Source organism: Symphalangus syndactylus, chromosome 12, assembly GCF_028878055.3.
Source record: "Symphalangus syndactylus isolate Jambi chromosome 12, NHGRI_mSymSyn1-v2.1_pri, whole genome shotgun sequence".
In the NCBI taxonomy this organism is placed as follows: domain Eukaryota; kingdom Metazoa; phylum Chordata; class Mammalia; order Primates; family Hylobatidae; genus Symphalangus; species Symphalangus syndactylus.
The window spans coordinates 32,154,579-32,181,480 of record NC_072441.2 but is presented as its reverse complement, the minus strand read 5'-3'; the positions used below and the strand labels follow the sequence as shown (position 1 = coordinate 32,181,480).

The following is a 26,902-nucleotide window of genomic DNA, read 5'->3' as shown; positions in this document are numbered from 1 at the left end:
AGAGCATAATAATTACAATACCTATTAATTTTGTGATGGCTACAAATGCAACTTTGTCTTTAGGGGGAAAATAGGGAAATTTTTATTTATTGTGTGTGTGTGTTGCCAAGATACAGACCCATAAAATCTATTTATTTATTTATTTAGAGACAGGGTCTCACTCTGTTGCCCAGGCTGACTTTGTGTTCCTGATCTCACAATCTCAGCTCACTGCAGCCTCGACCTCCTGAGCTCAAGCGATTTTCCCACCTCAGCCCCCAGAGTAGCTGGGACTACAGGCATGCCACCAGGCCTGGCTAATTTTTCTATTTTTAGTACAGACGAGGTTTCACCATGTTGCCCAGGCTGGTCTAGAACTCCTGGGCTCAAGCGATCCACCCACTTTGGTGTCCCACAGTGCTGAGATTACAGGTCTGAGCCACCGCGCTCAGCTGAGAAATTTTAAAGAGATTCGCTTCTTACCTTATCTATGTTACAAGCTGAAAGACATAAACTTAAGGCAAGTGTCTTTAAGACATTAGCCCTATCCATTTAAGCTTAAATTGTTTTAGAAATCCTACTCCCCCACGCCCCTTACCTGTAAATGTCCTTTTTTAGGCAATGACCGTAGTTTGGATTCATTATATTTGGAATTTGTCAATAGTATCTGACTGTCCATTTTATAGTATTTGATGGGTACACAAACTCTTTAAAAAGGTGGTTATCATAGTGCACATTTTACACAAAGTATTTCAATCACTCAGCAAATATTTATGGAGTGTTTATTTTGTGTCACACACTATTTTAGGTGCTGTTAACTAGATAGACATTATCCTTGCTCTTATTCAACTCATATTTTAGAGGGGGAAGACAAACAATAAAAAGTTAGTAACGAAATGAGATCGTTTTAAGAGCTTTAAAGATAGTAAAACAGAGGCCGGTGCGGTGGCTCACGCCTGTAATCCCAGCACTTTCGGAAGCTAAGGACTGCAGATCACTTGAGGCCAGGAGTTCAAGACCAGCCAACAGCCAGGCGCGGTGGCTCACGCCTGTAATCCCAGCACTTTGGGAGGCCGAGGCGGGCGGATCACGAGGTCAGGAGATCGAGACCATCCTGGCTAACACGGTGAAACCCCGTCTCTACTAAAAATACAAAAAATTAGCCGGGCGTGGTGGTGGGCACCTGTAGTCCCAGCTACGCGGGAGGCTGAGGCAGGAGAATGGCGGAACCCCGGGGGGCGGAGCCTGCAGTGAGCCGAGATCGCGCCACTGCACTCCAGCCTGGGTGAAAGAGCGAGACTCCGTCTCAAAAAAAAAAAAAAAAAACCAGCCAACATGGTAAAACCCCATCTCTACAGAAAATACAAAAATTAGCTGGGCGTGGTGGCGCACACCTGTGGTCCTAGCTACTCAGGAGGCTGAGGTGAAAGGATCATTTGGGCCTGGGAGGTGGAGGTTGCAGTGGGCCAAGATCACACCACTATACTCCAAACTGGGTTACAGAGGGAGACTCTGTCTCAAAAAGAAGAAAAAAAAAAGTTAATTATTATCCTCAACTTGGGCTGGAGTGGTGGGGATAGGAAAGACTTCAGAACAGAAAAATGTGAGCAAAGTCATGAAAGACTGATAGATTTTGAAAGAGAAAGGGAGAATTTGCAATTTGGATCAGGAACACAAAGTCAAGAAGCAAAAGAGCATAAAATCTATTTGATACAGCAAAAACACTGGTGAGATTAATGCATGCAAATTAGGAAGGCTTGCCCTAGGAAGCTGGCAGAAAATAAGTTACGGTCAGATTGTTCGAAGTTTTTTTTATGGAGACAGGGTTTTACTGTCACCGAGGCTGCAGTGCAGTGGCACTGACAGATTGCTGCAGCCATGATCTCTCCTGGGCTCAGCCTCCCAAGTAACTGGTATTACAGGCTCACACCAGCACCACATCTTGCTAAAATATATATATATATATAATTTTTTTTTTTTTTTTTTTGTAGAGACAGGTTCTATGTTTGCCAGGCTGGTCTCAAACTCCTGGGCTCAAGCAATCCTCCCATCTCAACCTCCCAGTGTTGGGATTACAGGCGTGAGCAACTGCACCCAGCTGAAAGTTTTTAATGTCACACTTGATGACTGCTCTTTCATGCTCTTCAAAAAGCACTAATTCAATAGTTTGGTCTTTGAAAAAAAATTACTTGAAGAGGTTGCTTCATTTCTTAAGTGTCCATTTATTTCCAAACCAGTGAAATTACTTTTCTGGTTGTCAGTAAGGTAAAGGGTTCTTTTAAGTTTCATTAATAATTTGTAAGCTTCCTGGCCAGGCGCTGTGGCTCACGCCTGTGGTTCCGGCTACTCTAGAGGCTGAGGCAGGAGGATCACTTGAGCCCAGGAGATCAAGGTTGCAGTGAGCCATGATCGCAGTCCACCCGGGTGACAGAGGGAGATCCTGTCTCAAATAATAATAATTTGTAAGCCTCCAAGAGCACCAACATAAGATGGCAAACTAACTTAAAATGGTTGGAAGAACAATTTTAGTCATAATTCTCTGTGTACTATTGTCTGTATCATCAAAATTTCCATTTTATCTCTACAGTAATATTAGTAATTCCCCAAGCTTTCAAATATTGATACTGTGTCATGGCTTGGTTTTATACTTTCCCTGAATGAAGCACTACAATATATACATTTTTTTTTGTCTAGTGGTCTTTAAAACAAGATTTTAAATTAAGTTTAAAAAATTAAAAAGTACATGCATTTCAAAAAATAAGAAAAATTGCTTTAAATGTATAGAAATTACTAGATTTGGAGACACCCAGGGATCAGACATATTTTATACTTAAAAAAAAAATCAGCCAGGTGCAGTAGCTCACACCTGTAATCCCAGCACTTTAGAAGCACGAGGTGAGAGGATCACTTGAGCCCAGGAGTTTGAGACTAGCTTGGGCAACGAAGTGAGAATTCCATCCCTACAAAAAATTTACAAATTAGCCAGGCATGGTGGCATGTGCCTGTAGAATCAGCTACTCAGGAGGCTCAGGCAGGGGGGATGGCTTGGGTCCAGGAGGTCAAGGCTGCAGGTGAGCCGTCAGCATGCCACTGTATTCAAACCTGAGTGACAGAGTAAGACCCTGTATCCAAAAAATATATATATCATTTCCTTTTTTGGGGAGTATAGAACTTATTCTAACTGGGATGAATAAAATATTCAAGCAACAACTAGCCCTTCTTTGTTACCCTCTTTTACAGTAAGTCCTTGAAAGCTTGCTAATGACTAGTGAATGTACAGTGAGCTAATATACTTTCCTGGCATTTTGAAATAATTTAAAATAAAGAGTTCTTTTTTTTGTTTTGTTTTGTTTTTTGAGATAGAATCTCACTCTGTTGCCCAGGCTGGAGTGCAATGGCACAGTCTGGGCTCACTGTAACCTCCGCCTCCTGGGTTCAAGTGATTCTCCTATTTCAGTCTCCCAAGTAGCTGGGACTACAGGCACGTGCCACCACACCTGGCTAATTTAAAATAAAGTGTTCTTTACACTGATTTGAAACACTGAGTTAGGCCTAGGGTGATAGCTAACACCTGTAATCCCAGTACTTTAGGAAGCCAAGGCAAAAGGATCACTTGAGTCTAGTTCAAGACCAGCTGAGCAACATAGTGAGACCTCGTATCTACAAAAAATAAAACAGATTAGCCAGATGTGGTGGCATGCACCTGTAGTCCTAGCTACTTGGGAGGCTGAGGCAGGAGGATCACTTGAGCCCAGGGAGATGAGGCTGCAATGAGCCATGATCACGATGCCTGCACTTCAAGCCTGGGCAACAGAGCAAGACTGTCTCAAAACCAAAAACACTGTATTAGCCAAAAAATTTAAAAAAGAGCTAGAGTTTCTACATCATTTTAAATGGGTCTTGATAAACTAGTATTTCATTATAACACTTTGCTTGTGTTGAAAGATCACACTATTTAGACCAGTGCTGTCCAACAGAAATATAAAGCAAGCTACAAATGCAAGCCACATTTCCAGAAACCGTATTTTTTAAAGTAAAAAGAAACGTGAAATTAATTTTAATAATGTATTTTATTTAACCTAGTAAATCCAAAATATTATCATTGCAGCATATAATCAAAATACAAATTATCAATGAAATACTTTACATTATTTTTTGTACTAAATATTTGAAATACAGCATGTATTTTACACTTTGACCTCAATTCAGATAGGTACATTTCAGTAGCTTAAGAGCCTCATGTGGCTAGTGGCTACTGTGTTGGACAGTGCAGATCTAGTGGTTCCTTCTAGTCAGCAGTGCTATGATCCAATTTTTCAGAAATCTCAGCCTGGGAATCTCAGCCCAAGTATACCACACATACATACCTCTCACATGCACATTTAGGGTAAATAAAGTCGTTAACAGGTGAACTCTATTTTACTTATAAAATAGTATTACATTGTTCATCTGTATAAATGATATGAGAATTTTTTTCAAAATAATACCTTACACTTAAGGTAGCAGGAATGGATTTACACATGCTCAGCTGACATATACTTTCACAATGTTTAATTATAAAAGCAACACTTGGAAATGAGGAATCTATGTGATTTTCACTTTTATCTTTTCTAAAATGTCTCTTCTCATACTCTTTTCTTATATGTGGTCTGAGACGTCATCTTAACTGGCTCATTAGAAAAAGGAGTAGTTTAAAAAAAAAAAAAGAGAGTAGTTTAAGGAGTACAGAGAAAAAAATGTCTGTAGCCCAAGAGATAAGGCAGGAGGAGAGGATATGCAGCTGTTAGCCAAGACTGCAACAAACTGATTATTTAGCAAGTTTGTTTAGCTAATTGTTTACAATTCTCAAATAATTTTTTTTTTTTTGAGACAGTCTTGCTCTGTCACCCAGGCTAGAGTGCAGTGGTTTGATTATGGCTCACTGCAGTCTCAGCCTCCGGGGCTCAAGCAATCCTCCCAACTCAGCCTCCCAAATAGCTGGCACTACAGGCATGTGCCACCATGCCTAGCTATTTTTTCTTTTGTAGAGATAGAGTCTCCCTATTTTGCTCAGGCTAGTCTTGAACTCCTGGGCTCAAGCTATCTTCCCACTTCAGCCTCCCAAAATGCTAGGATTACAGGTGTGAGCCATTTTGCCTGGCCTCTCAAACGATTTAATTTAAATCAGTATCAAACTTTAACTATGAATTAACTTTATCATACACTGCATCCATTAAAACACAATCATCAAACCACTGCTACCATGGAAACTTAACTATGATTCAAAGACTTTAATAATGGCTACCAAATATAAGTATTAGAACATTTATATAAATAAGCCAATGTGTCCTATAGTATTTACCAACTACTATAAAATTCAGCCATTGACTACCTAATTCCAAATGCATGAGCTTGAACTATTATAATTGTCTAGAGAAGGATATTTAGAGAAAAAATAGATCTCTAAAGTAAATTAACTGTAAATGGATGGGTTTTAATGTTCGAGTTATTAATATTTCAAAAATATAAACTTTTTATTATCTAGGTCAAATCAGCATATCAAGCCAACCATTACTGAGACCCCACTGTGCTATACTGTTACATGTAACATGAAGGATAAAACAGTATAATACATAGTCCCTACCCTTAAGGAGTTTATACTATAAATAGGTCAGGCGCAGTGGCTCACGCCTGTATCCCAGCACCTTAGAAGGCCAAGGAGGGTGGATCAACTGAGGTCAGGAGTTCGAGACCAGCCTGGCCAACATGGTGAAACCTTGTCTCTACTAAAAATACAAAAAAATTAGCCAGATGTGGTGACACAAACTTGTAATCCCAGCTACTTGGGAGGCTGAGGCAAGAGAATTGCTTAAACGTGGGAGGTGGAGGTTGCAGTGAGCCAAGATCGTTCCACTGCACTCCAGCCTGGGTGACAGAGCAAGACTGTCTCAGAAAAAAAAGAAAGAAAAAGGAGTTTATACTATAACTATATAAAGTAATACCTACTGTCTATTGTTGCTTTTGCCAGACAGCGGTAGAGTTTAGTAGTTGCAGCAGAGACTGTATGGCCCACAAGGCCTAAAATAGTTACCGTCTGGCCCTTACCAGGAAATGTTTGCCAACTTCTGCTTTGTACAAATTATTCTTCGCTGGAGGCAGAGGAAAGTCTAAATAAAGCACTAAACATGATAAAATTTTATTGCATCTGGCAAACTTTAAAAACTATAGTTTTTACAATAAACACTCATAAACAGGCCGGGCGCGGTGGCTCAAGCCTGTAACCCTAGCACTTTGGGAGGCTGAGGTGGACAGATCACCTGAGGTCAGGAGTTCGAGACCGGCCTGGCCAACATGGTGAAACCCTGTCTCTACTAAAAATACAAAAATTAGCCAGGTGTGGTAGCACATGCCTGTAATTCCAGCTACTCGGGAGGCTGAAGCAGGATAATCGCTTGAACCTGGGAGGCAGAGGTTGTAGTGAGCTGAGATCGCGCCACTGCACTCCAGCCTGGGCAACAGAGTGAGACTGCCTCAAAAAAAAAATAAAGGTCAACCTGTTTTTGCTTGTCTGATGGTAAAATAAAACTTATATACTGATTCTCAACCTGGACATGACTGCTAAAGGGAATATATTAGAATATTTGAAGTGTGAGGTGAGATGCTTATCAAAAAGGGTGGCAAGTGTTTTAAATGGCAGAGAAAGACTGTTTAATAATCATACCTCTGTATTGTTCCCCTTGACCATTCCCATCTAATTCATCGGTCCTGGTCATAAATTATAATGGCTATTTCCCAAAATGAAATTTACCCTGAAGTAGTTGATTCTCATTTGTTATGTTCTGTAAAGCCCATAGTTATGTTCTATAAAACATTTGCCATGGTTATGTTCTATAAAGTCATCCCGAATGCTAAATTAGAGAATACTGAGTCACTACACCTAAGGGAAATACAGTGTTAGGTTCCTGCCAGGCTCTGGTCACATTTTCATCAACTGATCAATATATAACCTCTTCTATGTGTATTTCTGTTAAAGATACCTTAATAATATATATTGTTGATTCACTGACATTGAACTCATAGCCAACAGAACTATGACTCATGCCTGAATGAAGGAAGCTTACCTAACACTTGAATTTTCTCTGTAAGGCACATCACAGCCTTCCACTATGCTTAGAGGCCATTTTAAATACTAAAGTCACCAATAAAAAAAATAGAAAGCACAAAAATACAAAAATGTGGCACTAAATGGACCATGAAAAGGAGACTTGTTTAAAAGTATGAGAGCTGAAACATGAGGGCAGACCTCATGAACAAGTCAAACTGACTTGTTCAACCTCAGCTAGTTCATTTTTTGTGAGTGTGTGGAGATGGTGGGAGGGGTTGCACTATGTTGCCCAGGCTGGTCTTGAACTCCTGGCCTCAAGCAATCCTTCTGCCTCAGCCTCCCAAGGTGGTGAGATTACAGATGTGAGCCTCTGTGCAAAGCTCAGCTAGTTCTTAAATATTTTGCCACTCTGAACATGCATATGTCTAAAAATGACCTTGAAAGCATTTCGAGTATTGATTTTGGGGTTACAAATACATTTCGGTGAGTAGGCAAATTCATAACTACAGAATTGACAAATAATGAGAATCAACTGTATAATAGTATCATTACTAAGAATCTTCTGCATTAACCATAATCAGTTAAAAAAATTGTTTTTGAACAATGGTAACATTATTAAGTACACAGGCACCAAAGTTAATACCTTTGAAGTGATATTTGTTATATATAAAGCAAATAGGGTATGCGTGTAGGTGTATTTCCCTCTTCCCTACTCCAGGAGCCCTTCACCTAGCTTACTTCTGCTTTGAGACTCACCCTGTAGTTGGGCTTCTGTGAAGCCCAAACTTGGGTTAGATTCCCCAGACCTTGAGCTCCTACACTTCCCCCCATATCTCCACTGTATTACACACCACCTTACATAACCATCTGTGTGTTTACGCCTTATCCACTGGATTGTAACCAGTGGGGTCCTGTTTTATTTTATTTCTAGAACAAGGCGTTTACAATATATTGCTGTTCAATAAACTTTTACTGAATGAATGAATCACAAAGAGATGAGTAATAACAAGAACCTAAGGTAGGATGGCTATGATATAAACAGACCAACAGGTAGGATTAAGTAGTAAGAAATAGCATCTGTATAATTTGCCCATCAGCTGGATGTAGGGAAGAGGAAGGATTTCAGACTGCCCATTTCTGGATTGACAAAGGTGTGCACGGTTGTGCTACTAATGAAAGTATAGAATATAAGAAGAGTACTTTTGAAGTGTAAAGACAAGTTCTACTGTGAACATTCCTGTAACCTTATTAATAACCCCTTCATCTATGCTAGTTCAATAGTTGGTAAGTTTTGTTGCATAAGACTGCATTCCTAGTTACTTATTTCTCTGGCTAACTACCTCATTAAAATGTAAGATAATATAAGGTAAATTTTATTTAATTTTTGACACTCCAAAAACCAACACAACAATATTCATTTGAATTGAACGTGGATGAAGACATCCAGGAGATATTCTGAACTACAGCTTGGAAATATTAGTTGGAGACAAATATTTACAAAGGATCCTAATGCAAGTGATATTTTATAGTGTGAAGGAGGAACAATTTTTGGAAAGAATCAAAGACAGAACTTTGGGATGACCAGCATTTAAGGGGCACATCAATCAACAGGAGACAATAAAAAAGACAGAAGGAACCATCAGAGATCAACTAGGTGAGAATGCTATGGCAGACACTGCTGGTTACATACTAAAGAACAATTCATATCTTCTTTCTAGCGAACAGATATTTTCTCCCAGAAATAGAGTAATGAACTCAAGGAAGGTGAGAGCATCCCCCAGTCTCTGGCGGATGGCTCAGGGTTGATTTAAATCAATCACAGTAGTATTTCCTTTGCCAGTGATTGCGTAAGGGCAGACATGTGACATGGTTCTAGCCAATGAGATGTAAGAGAGATGTTCTGGGGATTTTCCTCCCTATAAGGAGATATCCACCAAGGAGAAACCCCAGCACTGCATCCTGTTTTTGAATAATGAAATTCTTACAATCCTAAAGGTAGACATCTATGACACAGTGAAAATGGCAGAATACAAAGACAGTAAGAGCCCAACTTGACAGTGTTGCATCTCTAAATCAATCCTGGAACTACTATCACTGGACTTAAGAGATTCTCTTACTTGGAGCTGAAGGCATCCTGACACCACTAGTGTCCAAAAACCAAGACAGAAACTATTTCATGAAGGATATAGAAAAGTAAAGAAAGATGACAGAAAAGTATCTGTAAGAGTGAGAATTATTTTGGCTTCAGTAGTAATAGTTAATCCTGGTGAGCCCTCAAAAAAATATTAACAATGTGCAAGCATTATTCTAAAAACACGTGTATCCTCATTTAATCTCTCAGAATTCTATGAGGTAGATAGAACTGTGACCAATAAAAGCTAGAATGCGATAAATTGAACATTAAGAGGGAAATGAAAATGAAATAGTAAATTTAAATATTTCTAAAAGGTTGTCTGAAGTAAAGGAGATAGAGTTGTAATAAGGAAAGGATAAAGGAGGTTTTAAGATAGTCCACAGAAGAAGAAACCAATATAGAGGATATTTAAAAACATATAAGACATATAATAAAAGAAATAATTGCTTAAATGACATCTCAAGGAAGATAAGATTTGATATGATTTGATACCAAGAGTACCAGCAGATGAGACGTGAATAAAATTAGAGGTGGGCTCTGAGAGCAAAAGGAATTAGATGACGACAATTTATAAATTTGAAAGTAAAAGGACTAGGAAGACCAAGAAGTTCACACACAGTATCAATACTCTGTTTAAAAAGAGAGGGGTGGGGGGACATCCACTGCTAAGGATTCAAAGTAGGGTGTTTGATAAGAATGGTGGTAATTCAGTATGTCAATTATGGAAAATAGGGAAGCAGCTGATCAGAAACAAACAATGACTAAAATCCCACTAAGGACCCAGCTGAAACCAGAATGAATGAACCTTCATTTATTTACAAATTTTTATTAAGGACCTTTCATATGCCAAGGCACCTTTCTAGGTGCTAGGGATACAGTATGAACAAAAATCCCTGCCTCATTCTCTGTACATTCTAGCGGGGGGAGATATAATAACAATTTTTAAATACTGTAAGTTGTGTTAGATGGTGATAAAAGCTAAGAAAAATAAAGCAGAAAATGTAAATAAGCGGATTCAAAATTTAGATAGGGTAGCCAGAAATGATTTCAGAGAAAATGATATTCGCACTACAATCTGAAAGGAAAGGAGAAAAGCTATGCATCCATATGGTAGAACTTATTGGATAGAGGGAAATATTAAACACCAAAGCCTAGAAGTGAGGGAATGCAAGGCATCTTTGAGGAACTGCAAGGTGGCTGAGTCAGAATGATAGAGATGGTGAAGGGGTTGAAAGATGGTCAGAGAAATTAACAGGTGCAATACAGAGGCTTGTAGGCCACTAAAGACTTTGACTTGCATTCTGAGGGAAGATACAAATGCCATTGGAGAGTTTTATGCAGAATGATAGGTCACTTTGATTCTTAACAGCATGGGAAAGACAGTGGGCAAGGGTGGAAGACCAGTAAGAACTGATGGGCACAGTGGCTCAGACCTGTAATCCCAGCAATTTGGAACGCTGAGGCAGGAGGATAGCTTGAGGCCACGAGTTTCAGACTGGCCTGGACAATGTAACGATACTCTGCCTCTACAAAAGATAAAAAATGTCAGCCAGATATGGTGGCACATGCCTGTAACCCTAGCTACTCGGAAGGCCGAGGCAGGACTGCTTGAGCACAGGAGTTTGAGGTTACAGTGAGCTCTGATTATACCACTGCACTCCAGCCTGAGTGACAAAGTGAGACACTGTCTGGGGGGAAAAAATATATATATATATGTATACATATTATGTATATATATAAAATCTCTATGTATATATGTACATATATGTAAAATATATGTACATATATACATATGGCTTAGGGTGCCAAAGAGTAAACAAACTCAAAAAAGGTTAAAGAATTTGGCAAGCTCACTGAAGTAGCAATATACATATACATTCAGGTGGTTTGGACCATGATGTAGCAGTGGAGGTGATGAGAAGTGGTGAACTTCTGGATATATTTTAAAGGTAGAGTCAACAGGATTTCCCGGTGAATCAGACAGGGAGTGTGAGGAAAAACCAATAAGGACACCAAGGTTTTTCAACTTCAGCAAAGAGAGAACAGACTTGCTACTCCCCTCTCTACTAAAATAGAGAGGGGAGAAGGGAGAAACTGAGGAGTTCAATATTGGACATATAAAATAAAGATGCATGGGGCCAGGCACAGTGGCTCAAACTGGTCATCTCAACACTTTGGGAGGCTAAGGCAGGAGGACTGCTTGAGGCCAGGAGTTTGAGGCCGGCCTAGGCAACATAGTGAGACCCCCATCTCTACAAAAAATTTAAAAATTAGCCACGTGTGCTGATGCATGCCTGTAGTCCTAGCTACTCAGGAGGCTGAGGCAGGGGGATCACCTGAGCCCAGTAGCTCAAGGCTGCAATGAGCTAAGATTGCACCACTGCACTTCAGTTTGGGCGACAGAGATCCTGTCTCTTAAAAAAATAATAAAATAAGATGCATGGAAATTCCAGTAGGCAGTTGGATATGTGAGTCTGGTATTCACAGCAGTCCAGACAAACGAGAAAAATTTGGGAAGAGTGTGGGTGATATTTGAAACCATGAGACTAGAGGAAATTACTAGAATCATAGATGGGGTAAAAGGGCACAAGGATTAAGTCCTAGCATTCACAAATGCAGTAGTAAGAATAACTATTACTAGGAAAGTGGGGCCTCTCCCTCAGCCCTGAGATGAATCCTAATTATTCTAAGCCAGTATAACACTTGATAGAGTAAGCCTGTGACTCAGCTCTGGTCAGGACAAGGTTAATAAGATTGGCAGTTGTGGGCAGGGGTGGAGGGTAGGGATGTTAGTAGCAGAAACTTTCCCCTTCCATTTAACAATCATGACTGCATGACACCTGGAACTGTGGCAACCATTATGCAATCATTAGGGGAGTAAAGTCAAGAAGCTGAGGGTGGTAGAAGGCAAAGATGAAAAAAACATGGGTACCTCATAAATTGTTGAGCTGCTAATCAACCAGCCTTAGAGCCACTCTACCCCTGGATTTTTTGTTATTATTTAAGCCATTTAATATCGGTTTTCATTACTTGTGGTCAAAAGTATCTGGATACAATAATCTCACTTAATTTTCAAAACAATGCTTAGGGTGCCAAAGAGTAAACAAACTCAAAAAAGGTTAAAGAATTTGGCAAGGTCACTGAAGTAGCAAACGGTGATTTGAAGTTCATCTGACTCCAAAGTCTATTTGAACTGATTTAAGAGTTGTTGATTTAAAGAATGGACACAACTAAAAGACAAAGGGGAGTGGGAGTTGAGAATTACTGAAGTGACTGGCAAAGAAGGAAAGCCAGCAAGTAAGAGATGGAAAGAAAAGAGAAGTGTCAAAAGACTACAGGAACGGAAGAAGTACATTAGGAAACAAACTGACAAGAGGTCATCTTGAGGAGAATATCAGACTTGAAGATTTTTATCGTTTGAGTTGTCTGGATGAAGACTAGATGCAGGCTGTGGCCATAAGTAGTGAGGAAATTACACTTTGAGTAGTTAAGGATTAATGTAGTAATATTTACTATATGGCACATGTTATTTTATGCACTTGGGATTTAGTGGTATGGTGATCTGAGATGAAGTTCCCCGTCTGTAACCTGGCCAGAGGCTTGAAGTCTTTACCCCAAGATATAAACAGAACACAAGAATCAGGCTGACAATTGGGATGACAATGACTCACATTCATGAGCTTGTTTCAAATAATTTAACATACACTAGGAAATTAAATGTTTAATGAATGAATGATCTATCTGATCATTCAGCTTCTTCCATTCTGACTCTTCAAACCATTGCGTAATTAGCTACAGGCTATTATTGGTTACACTGATACAAATAATTGTCTGAAAACAATAGGGAGTCTTTGCAAAGTGATCCATGGTTTCATTCCACCTTCACTCACTAGCATGCTCAAGAGAAGACGGTGAGATATATGTCTATTTTGTTTACTACTGTATCTCTAGCACTTAGAACAATGCCCAGAATTTTTGTTGAATTGAATAAATGGATTAATTAGGACCTACTAGATGCCAGGCATTATGTTCATCTCGAAGGTAAATAAGATAGCTCCTGCCCTTGACAGTTTACCACTTAAAGGCTCTAACTAAAACCTCTCAATCTTCATTTATATCAAAGTGCATAGTTAAGGAGCAAGGTTGTTAAGAATCTAAAGGTAATATCTGTCCTGGATAAAAGGGGTCTAAAGCTTAATATGCACTTAAATTTTTTAAAATTACCATTCTTGCTTGAAAAAATAGTATTTATATTATTGCTACAATTAGATAACCTGGCATAAACAATGATTATGATAAATCATAGAAAAATAGTACCTCCAGATGTTTCTTATAAAAAAAAAATCAATTCCTTTTTCTTAAGTACATGTCCCTTCAAATTTTTTTTAAATGAAGTGAGAATATCAGTTAATATGAAGCAACATAAAAGAACAAATGGAATCAGAAGGCAAATTCCAAAGAGATCACTGCTATAAATAGAGACATGGAAATGTCAGAACAGAGAAGCAAAGTTCCACTAAAAAACAACAACAAAATTGTTATACCAAATGAGTTTTATATCTTGTACCCACCCACTTCCAGTTAAGGATTTCACTGGCAAAGATCCTTGATCTTTCAATAACCTATTTTCAGAAGGAAATGTTGTCAGTAGACATCCTGATTACAAAAATTAAGATGTTTTTGGTTCTGTACAGATTCTTCTTCTTCTTGTACCTAAGAAGCAGAAAACCTCCAACCCAAACACTGATGCTTCATATAGAAGATAGTTCACAAAATAAAGAGCACTGGATTAGAAATCTAGTCGTGGCTCTGCAATTAATCTTGGCACTTTGTAGAAGGCACTCAGCAATCTGTGTTATGGTTTCCTCCAACATAAAATGAAACAAATGGGCGAGATTACCTTCAAGGTCTTTCCAAGACTGATATTCTAAGAAAAGTTTGTGTGAAACTACCCTTCGGTGCCATCTGGCCTCAAAGGCCATCCACATTCATAATCATATGTAGCTTTGTAGGAAAATGATAGTGGAATAAAGAATTCAACTTGATATTTATTAAACTTTTACCAACATAAAAGCATACTGGGCAAACCAAAGAATAAGACCCAGTCCTTGACCCACCCTCTTTTAAACAGAGGAGGGGAAAAGGGAGAAGACAAAATTTCTGTATTCATAACATTTACTACAATCTAGCCAGGGAAACAAAATTTAATTCACTTTAATTCCTCAAATATTAAATATGTTTTGTGTAAAAGGGTAGTTTTCAAATCTTGATGAGTAGAATCAACTATGATGCTTACTTTCTGAAAAAAAAAAAAGAAAAGAAAAAGAAACATAGATTCCCCAAAACATGATTCAGTAGGTCCAGGTAGGGCTCAGGTATCTGCATTTCTAAAAAGCACTCTTGATGACGCTGGTGACCTTTTGTTAAGAAACTCTGCCTAAGTCCAGCTAACAAAAAGTTTGAGTTAGTCCAGTTAAAAGAAAAACTTTCAATTGATTCATGAATAGGACAGGTCCCAATTGAAAGCAGTTCAATGGCTTAGGGCTGAAGGGATAAGAAGGACTTTCACAGGATGAATGCAGGAACAAGGCAAAGAAAACATTTGATTAAAGTGGAGCAACAGCCTGATTTGGACCATTCCAGTGAAAAGTCCCTAGTTAAAGGTTAATTGGCAGTCTCTGATTGGTTAAGACAGTTTACATTGAATTAGGTTTCAGTTTGCTTATGTAGGAACACAGGGCACTGGAGGTACCTCAGTCTAATCACTTCCCATTTAATTATTTTAACAGTTTAAAAAAAGATGTTTCTAGACCCTGAATTCATCTCAAGACTATATACTCGTAACTAGAAACAAACTGCAAGCCATTAAAAATAAGCAAAAGTCGGCCAGACCTTGTACACTTGTGCATTTCAGTGGTTCTCAAACGTGTCTGCACTTTAGGATTAACCCAGGAAGCTTTTACGGATTCAAATATAGACAAATTAAATCAGTTTCTGGAAGTAGGAGTTAGGGCTAACCTTTCTTTCTTTCGTTTTTGAGACAGAATCTCACTCTGTCACCAGGGTGGAGTGCAGTGGCGTGATCTCAGCTCACTGCGACCTCCTGGGTTCAGGCAATTCTCCTGCCTCACCCTCCCGAGTAGCTGGGATTACAGGCGCCCGCCACCATGCCCAGCTAATTTTTGTATTTTTAGTAGAGCCGGGGTTTCACCATGTTGGCCAGGCTGGTTTTGAACTTCTGACCTCAGGTGATCCACCCGCCTAGGCCTCCCAAAGTGCTAGGATTACAGGCATGAGGCACCTCGCCCGGCCTACCTTTCATATTTTTTAAAAGCTCCCTGTAGCCAATGCGGGTAACCACTGAATAAATAAAAGGTCACTGCAATTGGTTAGTCAGGTTGTTTCATGAGAAAAGACTATTTTTAATCTGGATTTTTTTATTTAGCTAAAGATTAATGAAAAAGATAAATGTAACATAAGACCTGATTATCTAAATATATGATCCAATAGGAAAAGAAACAATAAATGTTTTGACCACAAAAAAAGGGAGAATAAGAACAGTAAATATATGAATTTTAGACATTTTGTTTTTGAGGCAACATGTAAAACCAAAGTTTTGTAGGTAGTTGTAAAGACACAGGTTTGGAAACATCTAGGAAACAAGTATAGGATCAATTTACAGGAAATTACAAGTATATTAGTGCATATTTGTATATAGCAGCTTTATTATAAATTATTATAATGTATGCTATGGAATAAGCTAAACTCACTTAAGAACCGGATGATAAGGCCAGTTATTTAAGATAGACGCTTTTAAGAGTCCCAAACTTTCAATCTAACATTATTACCTAAAGTAATGGGAAGCTGGGAGTGTTATATCTTACAAGAAAGGTGGAGAGCTCTTTTCTCTAAAAATTAATAATCTATTTCCTACATATTCTATGATGCCCTGTTGTATCTCCCATGATTATAATCAAAGGACAGATCCTGGCAATGTGTGGAGTAACCAAATACTCCATTAATATTCAAAGAGGCCTTTTGTATAATAAAGACGTTTGTTCTTTTATTAGATTTGAAGAACACTGAAAAGTTTGGAATGACACCTTAGCAACCCCCCAAACATTCCTCCCAGCTTCACTGAAGAGGTCCTAAAAAGCAGTTTATTTATATTTTCACAAAGAAACTTTCTCTCAAGCATTAATTTTTCCAAAAGATTAAGCTATCAAGAATTTTATTCTGGCCAGGCGCAGTGGCTCATGCCTGTAATCCCAGCACTTTGGGAGGGCAAAGAGGGTGGATCATGAGGTCAGGAGTTCGAGACCAGCCTGGCCAACATGGTGAAACACTGTCTCTACTAAAAATACAAAAATTAGCTGGGCATAGTGGTGGGTGCCTGTAATCCCAGCTACTCAGGAGGCTGAGGCAGAATTGCTTGAAGCCGGTAGGCAGAGGTTATAGTGAGCCGAGATCATGCCACTGCACTCCAGCCTGGGTGACAGTGTGAGACTCCATCTCAAAAAAAAAAAAAATTAATTGGGCATGGTGGTGCACACCTGTGATCCCAGCTACTCCAGAGGCTGAGGTGCGAGAATCTCTTGAACCTGGGGGGCTGAGGTTTCAGTGAGCCAAGATCGTGCCACTGCACTCCAGCCTGGGCAACAGAGCGAGTATGTAAAAAAAAAAAAAAAAAAAAAAAAAAGAAAATTGAGGTCCTTACATATTTTCGATATTCAGTGATAACTAAAATAAATTGCGATATATATAAATTTGTTTTGAGGGTAAATTATAGCACTGTGGTAAATTACATTGATCAAAAGGTCTGATTGTATTGCCTAATTAATAAAATATGAAAAAATCAAGACATTCTCAAAACACGACTGGAAAATTTCTACCTAGCCGCACACCCAACACTGCTTTTACTCTTTCTATATATTATGATTAAATCTGTAGTCCCGTACGTGCATTGATTTTTCAAATGCAAATCCCACCAAAATTTATACGGATGGCCATGAACACTGAAAAAGATCATCAGAGCTATAAATCGATACGACTGCCTTAAAAGCTTATTAAAGGGAAATGATGGCTCACCTGCATCTACATTCATATTAACTGCTATTTTGGTGCTTAAGCAAATGAACACATTACTTTTAGGTTTTCAGAAAGAATGCAGCATATATTTTTTTTTTCACAATTACTCTTAAGAGCTGCTGAAAAAGTGTTTTTTTTAGACCTAACCAAATAAGACAAAATGCCACAAAGTCGAGAAAGCTCATTTTACCTCATTGTTATTTAAATAGAAATAACTTTTGAAAAAAAAGTCACTGATATACTCAATAATAAGGAGTAAGACTTCTAAAGTATCCTAACGATTCCTGGAGCTTACTACTATTAACACAGTAAATTACATGCCACGATATGTTGGAGAAGGTCTGAAGAAATGTCTGGCATTACTTGGTAACTGAAGTATATAACATAAGATACCGATTTATATATGTATATATATACACACACACACACACACACGTATACCTAGTCCTGTGGTGACAATTCAGAATATGATGTTACACACACACAGACACACACATACATATATACCTAGTCCTGTGATGACAATTCAGAATGTGATCTTACATTTGAGTACCCACAGGATGGGGTGGGAGAAACTACGCCTAAGAAGCTACAAAAACTATTTTGGTCAAGAAACAATGCTGTTCTTAACTTAAAAGGCCTTAATAGGCCGGGCGCAGTGCCTCACGCCTATAATCCCAGCATTCTGGGAGGCCGAGGCGGGTGGATCACGAGGTCAGGAGATTGAGACCATCCGGGCTAACACCGTGAAACCCCGTCTCTACTAAAAATGCAAAAAATTAGCCAGACGTGGTGGCAGGTGCCTGTAGTCCCAGCTACTCGGGAGGCTGAGGCAGGAGAATCGCTTGAACCCACGAGGCGGAGGATGCAGTGAGCCGAGACCGCGCCACTGCACTCCAGCCTGGGCAACAGAGCGAGGCTCTCAAAAAAAAAAAAAAACTTAATAAAAATGGCCATGGACACGTACAAATACTAGGTTACTAAAACTGGCTAACGAAGAACAATCACGTTTTTGGATAAAGAAAAGGGCAGTCATATTTTTAGAGCCTCATCCACATTATTTTAAACAAAAACTTAAAATATGGTAGAGAACAGGCTTCCAGCCAGAACACCCACCCTAGTGATAAAACTCAAAAATCTGACAGGCTGTAAGTAAAATACAGGGACACTTTACTACCCTGAAAATCATGCTGGGTTCCCGCTAGGCCGGGCAGACGTTTTCGGGAGCATCACCGCGCGGCGTCTGGGACGCGCTTCTCCTGGCGCCCTCCGGGCGGCAGCGCTCTCGAGACACTGTTGCGTCGCCGTCACGCCCGTCGTTGTCACGCCCTTCCTCGCGGACACTGAGAATGACACATAGCGGAAAATTCTACCGCACTACCTCCCTGAGGCAGCGACCGGTAAGAAACAACCTTTTCTTCAGGTTTCCCACCACCCAACCCCAGTCGCAGTCAACTGGCCACTGTCACCCACCACCCTGCAGGAACAATTACCCAGCCTCACCCCAAGAACGCGCGGAGAGGAGGCGCCAAAAGAAACCCTGTTCTCGCGAAATCTTAAACTTAATTCTCGCGACGTCTCTGTTCCCGCTGTTCTTTCTCAGCCCTAACCTTACACTAGCGCGTTGCCTCGGAAACATCGCGAGATTTTGTTCCTTCAGTCTCCGCCCCTTTACGGCACGATGGTCGCGCAAGAATGTAATAGAGCTTCGACGGCCGCCATTTTCTTTCTTTCTTAGCTGTTAGCTGAGAGGAAGTCTCCGAACAGGCGCCAGCGGCTCTTGTAGTGTAACCATGGCTGACTATTCAACAGTGCCTCCACCCTCTTCTGGCTCAGCTGGTGGCGGTGGTGGCGGCGGTGGTGGTGGAGGAGTTAACGACGCTTTCAAAGATGCACTGCAGAGAGCCCGGCAGGTAAGTGTGGACCGCGCGGCGGAATCCCGAAAGCTCACGGTAATTGGCCGCTGATTCAGTAGGCCGCTACCCTTAAGCGCATGAGGAAGAGGAAAGAGGTGTTCTTCCGTGCTGAAATGTGAAGAGACACGTTTCCCCATGTTGGTAATAACGATTAGAGACCAGAACTCAGTTTTGTGTTCTTGGTGTCTAATCTACTTAAAACCCCGACGCGTGCTACGCAAAGAGGGCCTGAAGTCTTTCTCCCGCTTCTGCGGCACTCGCGTGTCTCCAGTGAGCTAGTTTAGATGAAGATCCTCTTCCAGGGGATAAAGCGCAGTTAGTTTCACACAATTTAATGGAAGGTTCTGGTAATGAGTTTGGGAAAGAACTAGGGTCTGTCCTGGAGCCATAGCAAGGGAAGGGATTTGTCATTAAAGTAGCCTTTATAGCTCATTTCCGTTCTCTCTCGCAATTAAAACCGCTTTCAGTACCATTCACCTTCACACCTCTACAAGGAAGGGACTTGAAAGCGGTTTTCTGGGCGGGATTTACGTGTCAGTCTGTTCTACCAGTCCGCCCCCCTTATTTCTCAAAATGGCCTCAGGCCCATTATACCAGAGGATTCAATTTGAATCTGCCTCTCTGTTCCGAGTCGTAAACTGACCAGACCTCTTTGTATTACGTAGTGCGTGCATTTGCCCTGAAGGCACCACTTTCCCAGACGAAAGCTGTTAAAATAGTGCGTGTATTCCAGGGAAATAAAACATTTCTTAATTTGAACTTTACATTTTTAGATAGTCCCCTAATACATTCAGAATTTCAAAATGTATGGTGTTGGTATGGATTTGCATGTAAGCAAAAGAGTCCTACTCTCTATGACACTATGCATATTGTACTAGGTGCTGGACGGTTTTTACTAGTGTTAAGCTAATGATAATTAGAAACCAGTGTTGTGCTGTGTTTTCATTGCATTAGGAGTTCACTTAGTTAACTTTACCGGTACAGTTGAAGGAACATTGAGTCAAAATTAGAATTCATAAAATCCGTTGTAACACATCTAATGTGAACGCATTATAAACATGTACCTGTACTTGTTTATAACCAGAAATATTAGGGGTAGTCAACAAAAGGTCATCATTAATATTAGTTCTGCGGTTTTTCACGTAATTTAAGAAATTCTGAACATGTTTAGCAACAAGCGTATAACTATGACACTCTGCGTGTTTTATTGGATTGATTTGTAAAACTTAAGGGAACTATTTTAATTACTGGCATCAACTATTTTATTTTACCAGAACCAGCACGTTGGATTAATTAGTATCGCACACTGTGGATAGATACTGGAGTTTTGTTTTGTTTTGTTTTGTTTGAGACGGAGTCTCCCTCTGTCGCCCAGAGTGTAGTGCAGTGGTGCGATCTCGTCCCACTGCAACCTCCGCCTCCCGGCTTCAAGCAATTCTTCTGCTTCAGCCTCCCGAGTAGCTGGGATTACAGGCGCCCGCCACCATGCCCGGCTAATTTTTTTTTTTTTTTTTTTTTTTTTCAGTAGAGACAAGGTTTCACCATGCTGGCCAGGCTGGTCTCGAACTCCTGACCTCGTGATCCGCCCGTCTTGGCCTCCCAAAGCTGGGATTACAGGCGTGAGCCACTGCGCCTGGCCTTGTTTTTTTTGTTTTAATGCATGAATTGTTTCCTACTAAGAAGCTATGATATAGTTCCTTGGCCAGATGCAAATGAACAGGATTATCTGATTAATACTTTGATTAACGAGAGCAGACAAAATATGGATATTTCATTCATCCACTTGCTTTATAAGTGTTTATAATAGAGTTTCTATAAGGCAGGCACCTTGTACGGGACGCAAGTTGGGAGGGGATGCCCAGCTTCCTAAGTAAAGGTGATATTTGAGCAAGGCATTATAGAATGAAAGAGAGTTTGGCCAGTAGAGAAAAGAAGCAGCATGCGCAGAGGTATGGGGACTTGAGGGAATGACAAGAACCCAGAAGTGAAGTCACTAGAAGATGGGGGTGGGAGGACGTGAAACGAGGCAAGGAAAGGTACAAGCGGATCCAGATACTGGAAGACCTTGTGTTGCAATGCTTTAATTAAAAATTGGATTTCAGGCTGCGTATAGTGGCTCACGCCTGTAGTCCCAGCACTTTGGGAGGCTGAGGCAGGCAGATCACTTGAAGTCGGAGTTTAAGACCAGCCTGGCCAACAGGGTGAAACCCCGTCTCTACAAAAAATACAAAAAGTAGCCGGGCTTGGTGGCCTGTGCCTGTAGTCCCAGCTGTTTGGGAGGCTGAGACACAAGAATCGCTTCAGCCTGGGAAGTGGAGGTTGCAGTGAGTGGAGATCACGCTGATGCACTCCAGCCTGGGCATAGAGCGAGACCCTGTCTCAAAAAAAAAATTTGATTTTATTATTAGGCTAAGCCATAATTTCTTTATACTTTTTAAAATACAGAAATTGTTGGCAAATTGTGAAATTTATTGTCGTATATGCTAATAGATCAATCGTCCTGATGTCTTTGCTGTAATGATTTCTTTATAAAAATGATCTTAAATCTGAGCTTTCTAACTTTAGCTTTTGCCTGGAATTACCCATTACATTTGATGATGTCTCTAAATGTCAGTTGTAGCTGTTACTCTGATGATATAAGTGGAATATACAGAAGCGTACTTAGACAAAAGTTAGGTTAATATCTGAACTACTTCCTCCTTGTGTATTTAAGAGAATATTGACTTAGGTTTCTAGAATCCTCAACTATAAGTTTATTTTCTTTGTCTAGAATACTATGCTGTTTTTGTTTTTGGAAGGAAGAGATATAGGAACAGTTTCCTGCTTTCAAGGAGCTTCAAAGGCTGTACCAGTGGGGATGCCATTGGTATATTTAGCTGGATAGTTGTTATTCAGAAAAGCAGGACAAGTAATTATGATTCCTGGTCCGTACCTGGTAATGCCAGTAATGTTAACTCTAGCTGGTTGTTGACATCTGGTCATTTAGTTGCCAATCTTCTTTTTTTTTTTTTCTAGCTTATTTTTATGTGAAATTTTTAGATTTTTATAATATTCCGAGCTAAATTCAACACAGGGACACCAGATTGCTACTTTAGTTCAGGGTTTCCAGCCTGTGCACTTAAGAAATTTATTTTTGTGTATTTCAAGCTGTAACTCCAGAGATTGCGATTGTTTGATTGGGTCTTTAGCAGTGGTACTAATAGCAATTTCTGTCTCTAGAACATTAGAAAATTAAAATGTATTTATCTACCGTTTTTTTCCTAGAGGTTATATGAAGGTAGAAATGAATCAGACTAGATGATTAGCTAAGCAAGACTATTAACCCTCATCCCTTCCCCTCTGGACAACTATGAAATTAGTCATTATGTATTCGATCCTTCTTGCACTCTCTTCTCTGACAATTATAAAAGTGATTCAGGCTGCATAATGTTTGAATGAAATGAAAATATAGACTAGAGCTGTTTTTATTTTTTATTACCATCAGTCTCTTCAGTGAAAACTAACATTTGAGCATGATTCTTTTTTTAAATCATTTTGTGACAGTTTAGAAGGCTTGTGATAAGCAAATTATGGTATGGTAATATTCCTAGTGTCCACGTTTCTTCACATGTCTGGCATATGGGAACTACTAACTCCATCAGGACCTTGCCTATAGTAGGTACTCAACATTTACTGAATTAAATCAATAAACATTTTTGATGAATTAAAGTACAAGTCAGACCTCTGTATCTGTGGGCTCTGCATCTGCAAATTCAGCCAACCACGGATCAAAAATATTAGAAAAATGGAATAACAGTTCAGCAGTACGAGTAATACGAATAAAAACAATACAACTATGTACATTGTATCAGGTATTATAAGTAATTTAGAGATGCTTTAAGTATACTGAAGGATTTGTGTAGGTTATATGCAGATACTGTACCATTTTACGTTAGGAACTTGAGCGTCTGGATTCTGGTATTTGCATGGTTCCTGGAACCAATCCCCCAGGGATACTGAGGGACTATAGTTGATCATACCACCTGATTTTAGAGATTTTCTGATTCTCAGAAGTTAATTAAGTAAACTACAATAGTCTGTTCTTAACCCCGGAGGATACATTCCAAGAACCTCAGTGAATATCTGAAACCACAGATAGTATTGAATCCAATATATACACGGTAATATTTTTTCCTATACATATGTATCTATAAAGTTCAAATTCTAAATTAGACACAGTATTAACGATAATAATAAATTAGCGCAAGACTGGACATAGTGGTTCACACCTATAATCTTAACACTTAACTTTGACGTTGTCTTTGAAAAGAAATCAGCCAGCCAAGGTGGCTCATGGCTGTAATCCTAGTATTTTGAGAAGTTGAGTCAGGAAGATTGCTTGAGCCCAGGAGTCCAAGACCACCCTAGGCAACATGGTGAAACCCTGTTTCTATAAAAAAAATACCAAAAAATAGGCTGGGCGCGGTGGTTCATGCCTGTAATCCCAGCACTTTGGGAGGCTGAGGTGGGTGGATCACGAGGTCAAGAGATCGAGACCATCCTGGCTAACATGGTGAAACCCCGTCTCTACTAAAAATACAAAAAATTAGCCGGGGGTGGTGGTGGGCGCCTGTAGACCCAGCTACTTGGGAGACTGAGGCAGGAGAATGGCGTGAACTCGGGAGGTGGAGCTTGCAGTGAGCCAAGATCACACCACTGCACTCTAACCTGGGTGACAGAGTGAGACTCCGTCTCAAAAAAAAAAAAAAAAAAGAAATACCAAAAAATTAGCGAGACATGGTGGTGCGTGCCTGTAGTACCAGCTACCCAGGAGGCTGAGGTAGGAGGATTGCTTGAACTTGGGAGGTCAAGTCTGCAATGTTGACAATGTTGGGTCCTTTACGTAGTTGCATAAGTGAGCCATGATCATGCCACTGCACTACAGCCTTGGGCAACAGCCTGACCCTGTCTCAAAATTTTAATTAAAAAAAAAAACAGAACAATTACAACAATACACTGTATTACTGACAAGAAGGGCAAATTAAAAAGAAATTAAACCAATATGCTGTAATAAGTTATATGAATGAGGGAACCCTCCCCTACCCCAGAATATCGGATTGTACTGTATCATAGGTAAGTGAAACCGTGAAGAGCAAAAACTGAAGATAAAGAAAGACTACTGTGTGTTTTAAGTTTCTTTTGAACTCCCAAATTCTTGGATTTCTCACCTCTTGGCTTCCTCAATAGAGGTGAGAGTTGCTAAAGCAGTGAAAACAGGAAAAATAACTCACTCATTCAAGAAGTAGATAATGGTCCAGATGGAAAGCTTGAATTATTTTTGTAAAACTAAAATCAAATAAAGTAGCCAGGCACAGTGGCTTACGCCTGTAATCCCAGCACTTTGGGAGGCTGAGGCGGGTGGATCACTTGAGGTCAGGAGTTCAAGGGCAGCCTGGCCAACAAGGTGAAACCCTGTCTATACTAAAAATACAAAAATTAGCCAAGCGTGGTGGGGGCGCCTGTAGTCCCAGCTACTTGGGAGGCTGAGGAGGGAGAATCGCTTGAACTTGGGGGGCGGACGTTGCAGTGAGCCCAGATCACGCCACTGCACTCTAGTCTGGGCGACATCGTGAGACTCCATCTCAAATAATAATAATAATTAAATAAAGTAAAAAGTTTCCCACACTTGATAAATGTCTAATAAAAATTGAATATGTTGAGTTCAAGTACTCTGAAAAAGGAGTTGAATATAGTTGGAGGTTGGTTTTTAGGAATTACTATTTTTCTTAAATTAACTATCCTTGTAGTCACCTAGAAATTGTGCATTTTCTATTGATCTTAGAAAATTGATCAAATCTACAGTTCATTTTGTTTTTTTCAGTTTTTTTTTTTTTTTTTTTTTTTTAAAGAGATGGGGTCTTGCTGTATTAGCGTTGAACTCCTGGCCTCAACCAGTTCTCCCACCTCAGCTTCTGAAGTAGCTGGGACTGCAGGTGCCACTGAGCCGGGCTCCTTTATTGGTATTTTTATTAAAGGCTTTTCTCTAATGTCTTTGTAACAGTTCTCAATTTTTGAAATGGTGTTACTGGTTCTTTAGTGTGAACTGTCAACTTGCATTTTTTCTTTTCTTTTTTGAGATGGAGTCTCGCTCTGTCACCCAGGCTGGAGTGCAGTGGTGCGATTTTGGCTCGCTGCGACCTCTGCCTCCCAGGTTCAAGTGATTCTCCTGCCTGAGCCTCCTGAGTAGGTGGGATTACAGGTGCGCACCACTGTGCCTGGCTAATTTTTTTTTTTTTTTTTTTGTATTTTTAGTAGAGATGGTGTTTCACCATGTCAGTCAGGCTGATCTCGAACTCCTGAACTCGTGATCCCCCCCGCCCTGCCTTGGCCTCCCAAAGTGCTGGGATTACAGGCATGAGCCACTGCGCCCGGCCTCAGCTTTCATTTTCATTTGGTTGGTTTTTGAACTATTCAGTGGGTAAGGTTGTATAAATGTCTTTTCTCTGTATAGAAGTTTCTTGGAGTTCAAGGAGTGCTGCTTTGCAAACTCATAGAGTGTTTATAAAAGCTAACTGCAGAAGGTATTCATAGGCTAAACCGTTTCCTATTCTTGGTAGCACCATTTTCTCTGGCCTGAAATACTTTCCTTCTACTATTAGTGCCTGTCAGTACCCAGCAATGTATTTACTTTCCTGAGGAACAATTCAAATGCTAAGTGCTTTAAGACCTAAGGGTAGAAAAGCAGTGTTTTCAGGCATTATTAGGAAAATAAGATTTAAATTAGACACCCGGAAACAAAAACAGGTTTGTAATTGGTAAAGTGAAAGATGGTTAAAGAAGGTTAGATTGACCAAATGACAAAAATGAGAATTTACCTTTTTGGGGGGGGCGGGGTGGGGAGACAGTCGCATGCCGTTGCCCAGGCTGGAGTGCAGTGGCGTGATCTTGGCTCACTGCAACCTCCACTTCCTGAGTTCAAGCATTTTTCCCACCTGAGCCTCCCGAGTAGCTGGGTGGCATGAACCACCACTTTCAGCTAATTTCTTTGTATTTTTAGTAGAGACTGGATTTCTCCATGTTGGTCAGGCTGGGCTCGAACTCCTGATCTCAGTGATCTGCCCTCCTTGGCCTCCCAAAATGCTGGGATTAAAGGCTGAGAGTGTACCTTTTTTTAATTGAGCAATCTAGTACTTGATCCTAATATTCTTTGTGGTAGGTGTTTGCATTTTTAGATGAGGAAAAGGGAAATCTAGGAGTCCTAGGAAATACAGTTGGTATATGGGAACTGATACATAATTAGACTTAAGTGATCCATGTTGAATTTATGACTTAAGCACTTAACTATAATCTTAATCTCTCCAGTTGTCTGATGAGGTTAGTATGTGGGAACTGACACATAATTAGACTTAAGTGATCCATGTTGAATTTATGACTTAAGTGCTTAACTATAATTTTACACTCTCCAGTTGTCTGATGATAATAAAAACTTGAAGCAGTTATCCATATGGGGATCTCTTTGGGGAATCCCAGTCACCAAAAGTTAGGTTTTCTTTAATATTTTTTCATGGAAGATTTCAAATATACTCAAAATTGAAAGAATTATATAATAAATTCTCATGAGTCCATCACACATCTTCAATAATGAATGTACAGCATTGCAGTGTGGAGCTTGGTCTATTGCTGACCACTCAGCAATGTGGCAGAACCACTCTGTGATTCCCC

At 39.9% G+C, this 26,902-nt stretch overlaps 2 protein-coding genes across 41 annotated transcripts in view; one reads left to right on the top strand and one right to left on the bottom strand.

The window, feature by feature from the left end:
* The window catches only part of DNAJB4 (DnaJ heat shock protein family (Hsp40) member B4), a 37,466-nt gene extending 18,554 nt beyond the window's left edge, over window positions 1-18,912 (bottom strand). Inside the window, exon 1 of one of the 7 annotated variants that reach the window (XM_063624166.1) lies at window positions 18,896-18,912. The gene's annotated coding sequence lies outside the window, so the exon portion shown is untranslated. Of the gene's footprint in view, window positions 1-16,750; window positions 16,828-18,401 lie in introns of those variants that run through there. The other 6 variants (XM_063624168.1, XM_063624161.1, XM_063624164.1 and 3 more) reach the window with 6 other exon arrangements.
* The window catches only part of FUBP1 (far upstream element binding protein 1), a 36,345-nt gene continuing 28,006 nt past the window's right edge, over window positions 18,564-26,902 (top strand). For 13 of the 34 annotated variants that reach the window (XR_010117313.1, XR_010117311.1, XR_010117312.1 and 10 more), the window contains exon 1: window positions 18,933-19,198. Coding sequence is in view for 30 of the 34 variants with exons in the window: in XM_063624134.1 (XP_063480204.1) it covers window positions 19,079-19,198 (120 nt within the window). In the remaining 4 variants the exon portion in view is untranslated. Of the gene's footprint in view, window positions 18,686-18,779; window positions 19,199-26,902 lie in introns of those variants that run through there. The other 21 variants (XR_010117314.1, XM_063624135.1, XM_063624138.1 and 18 more) reach the window with 7 other exon arrangements.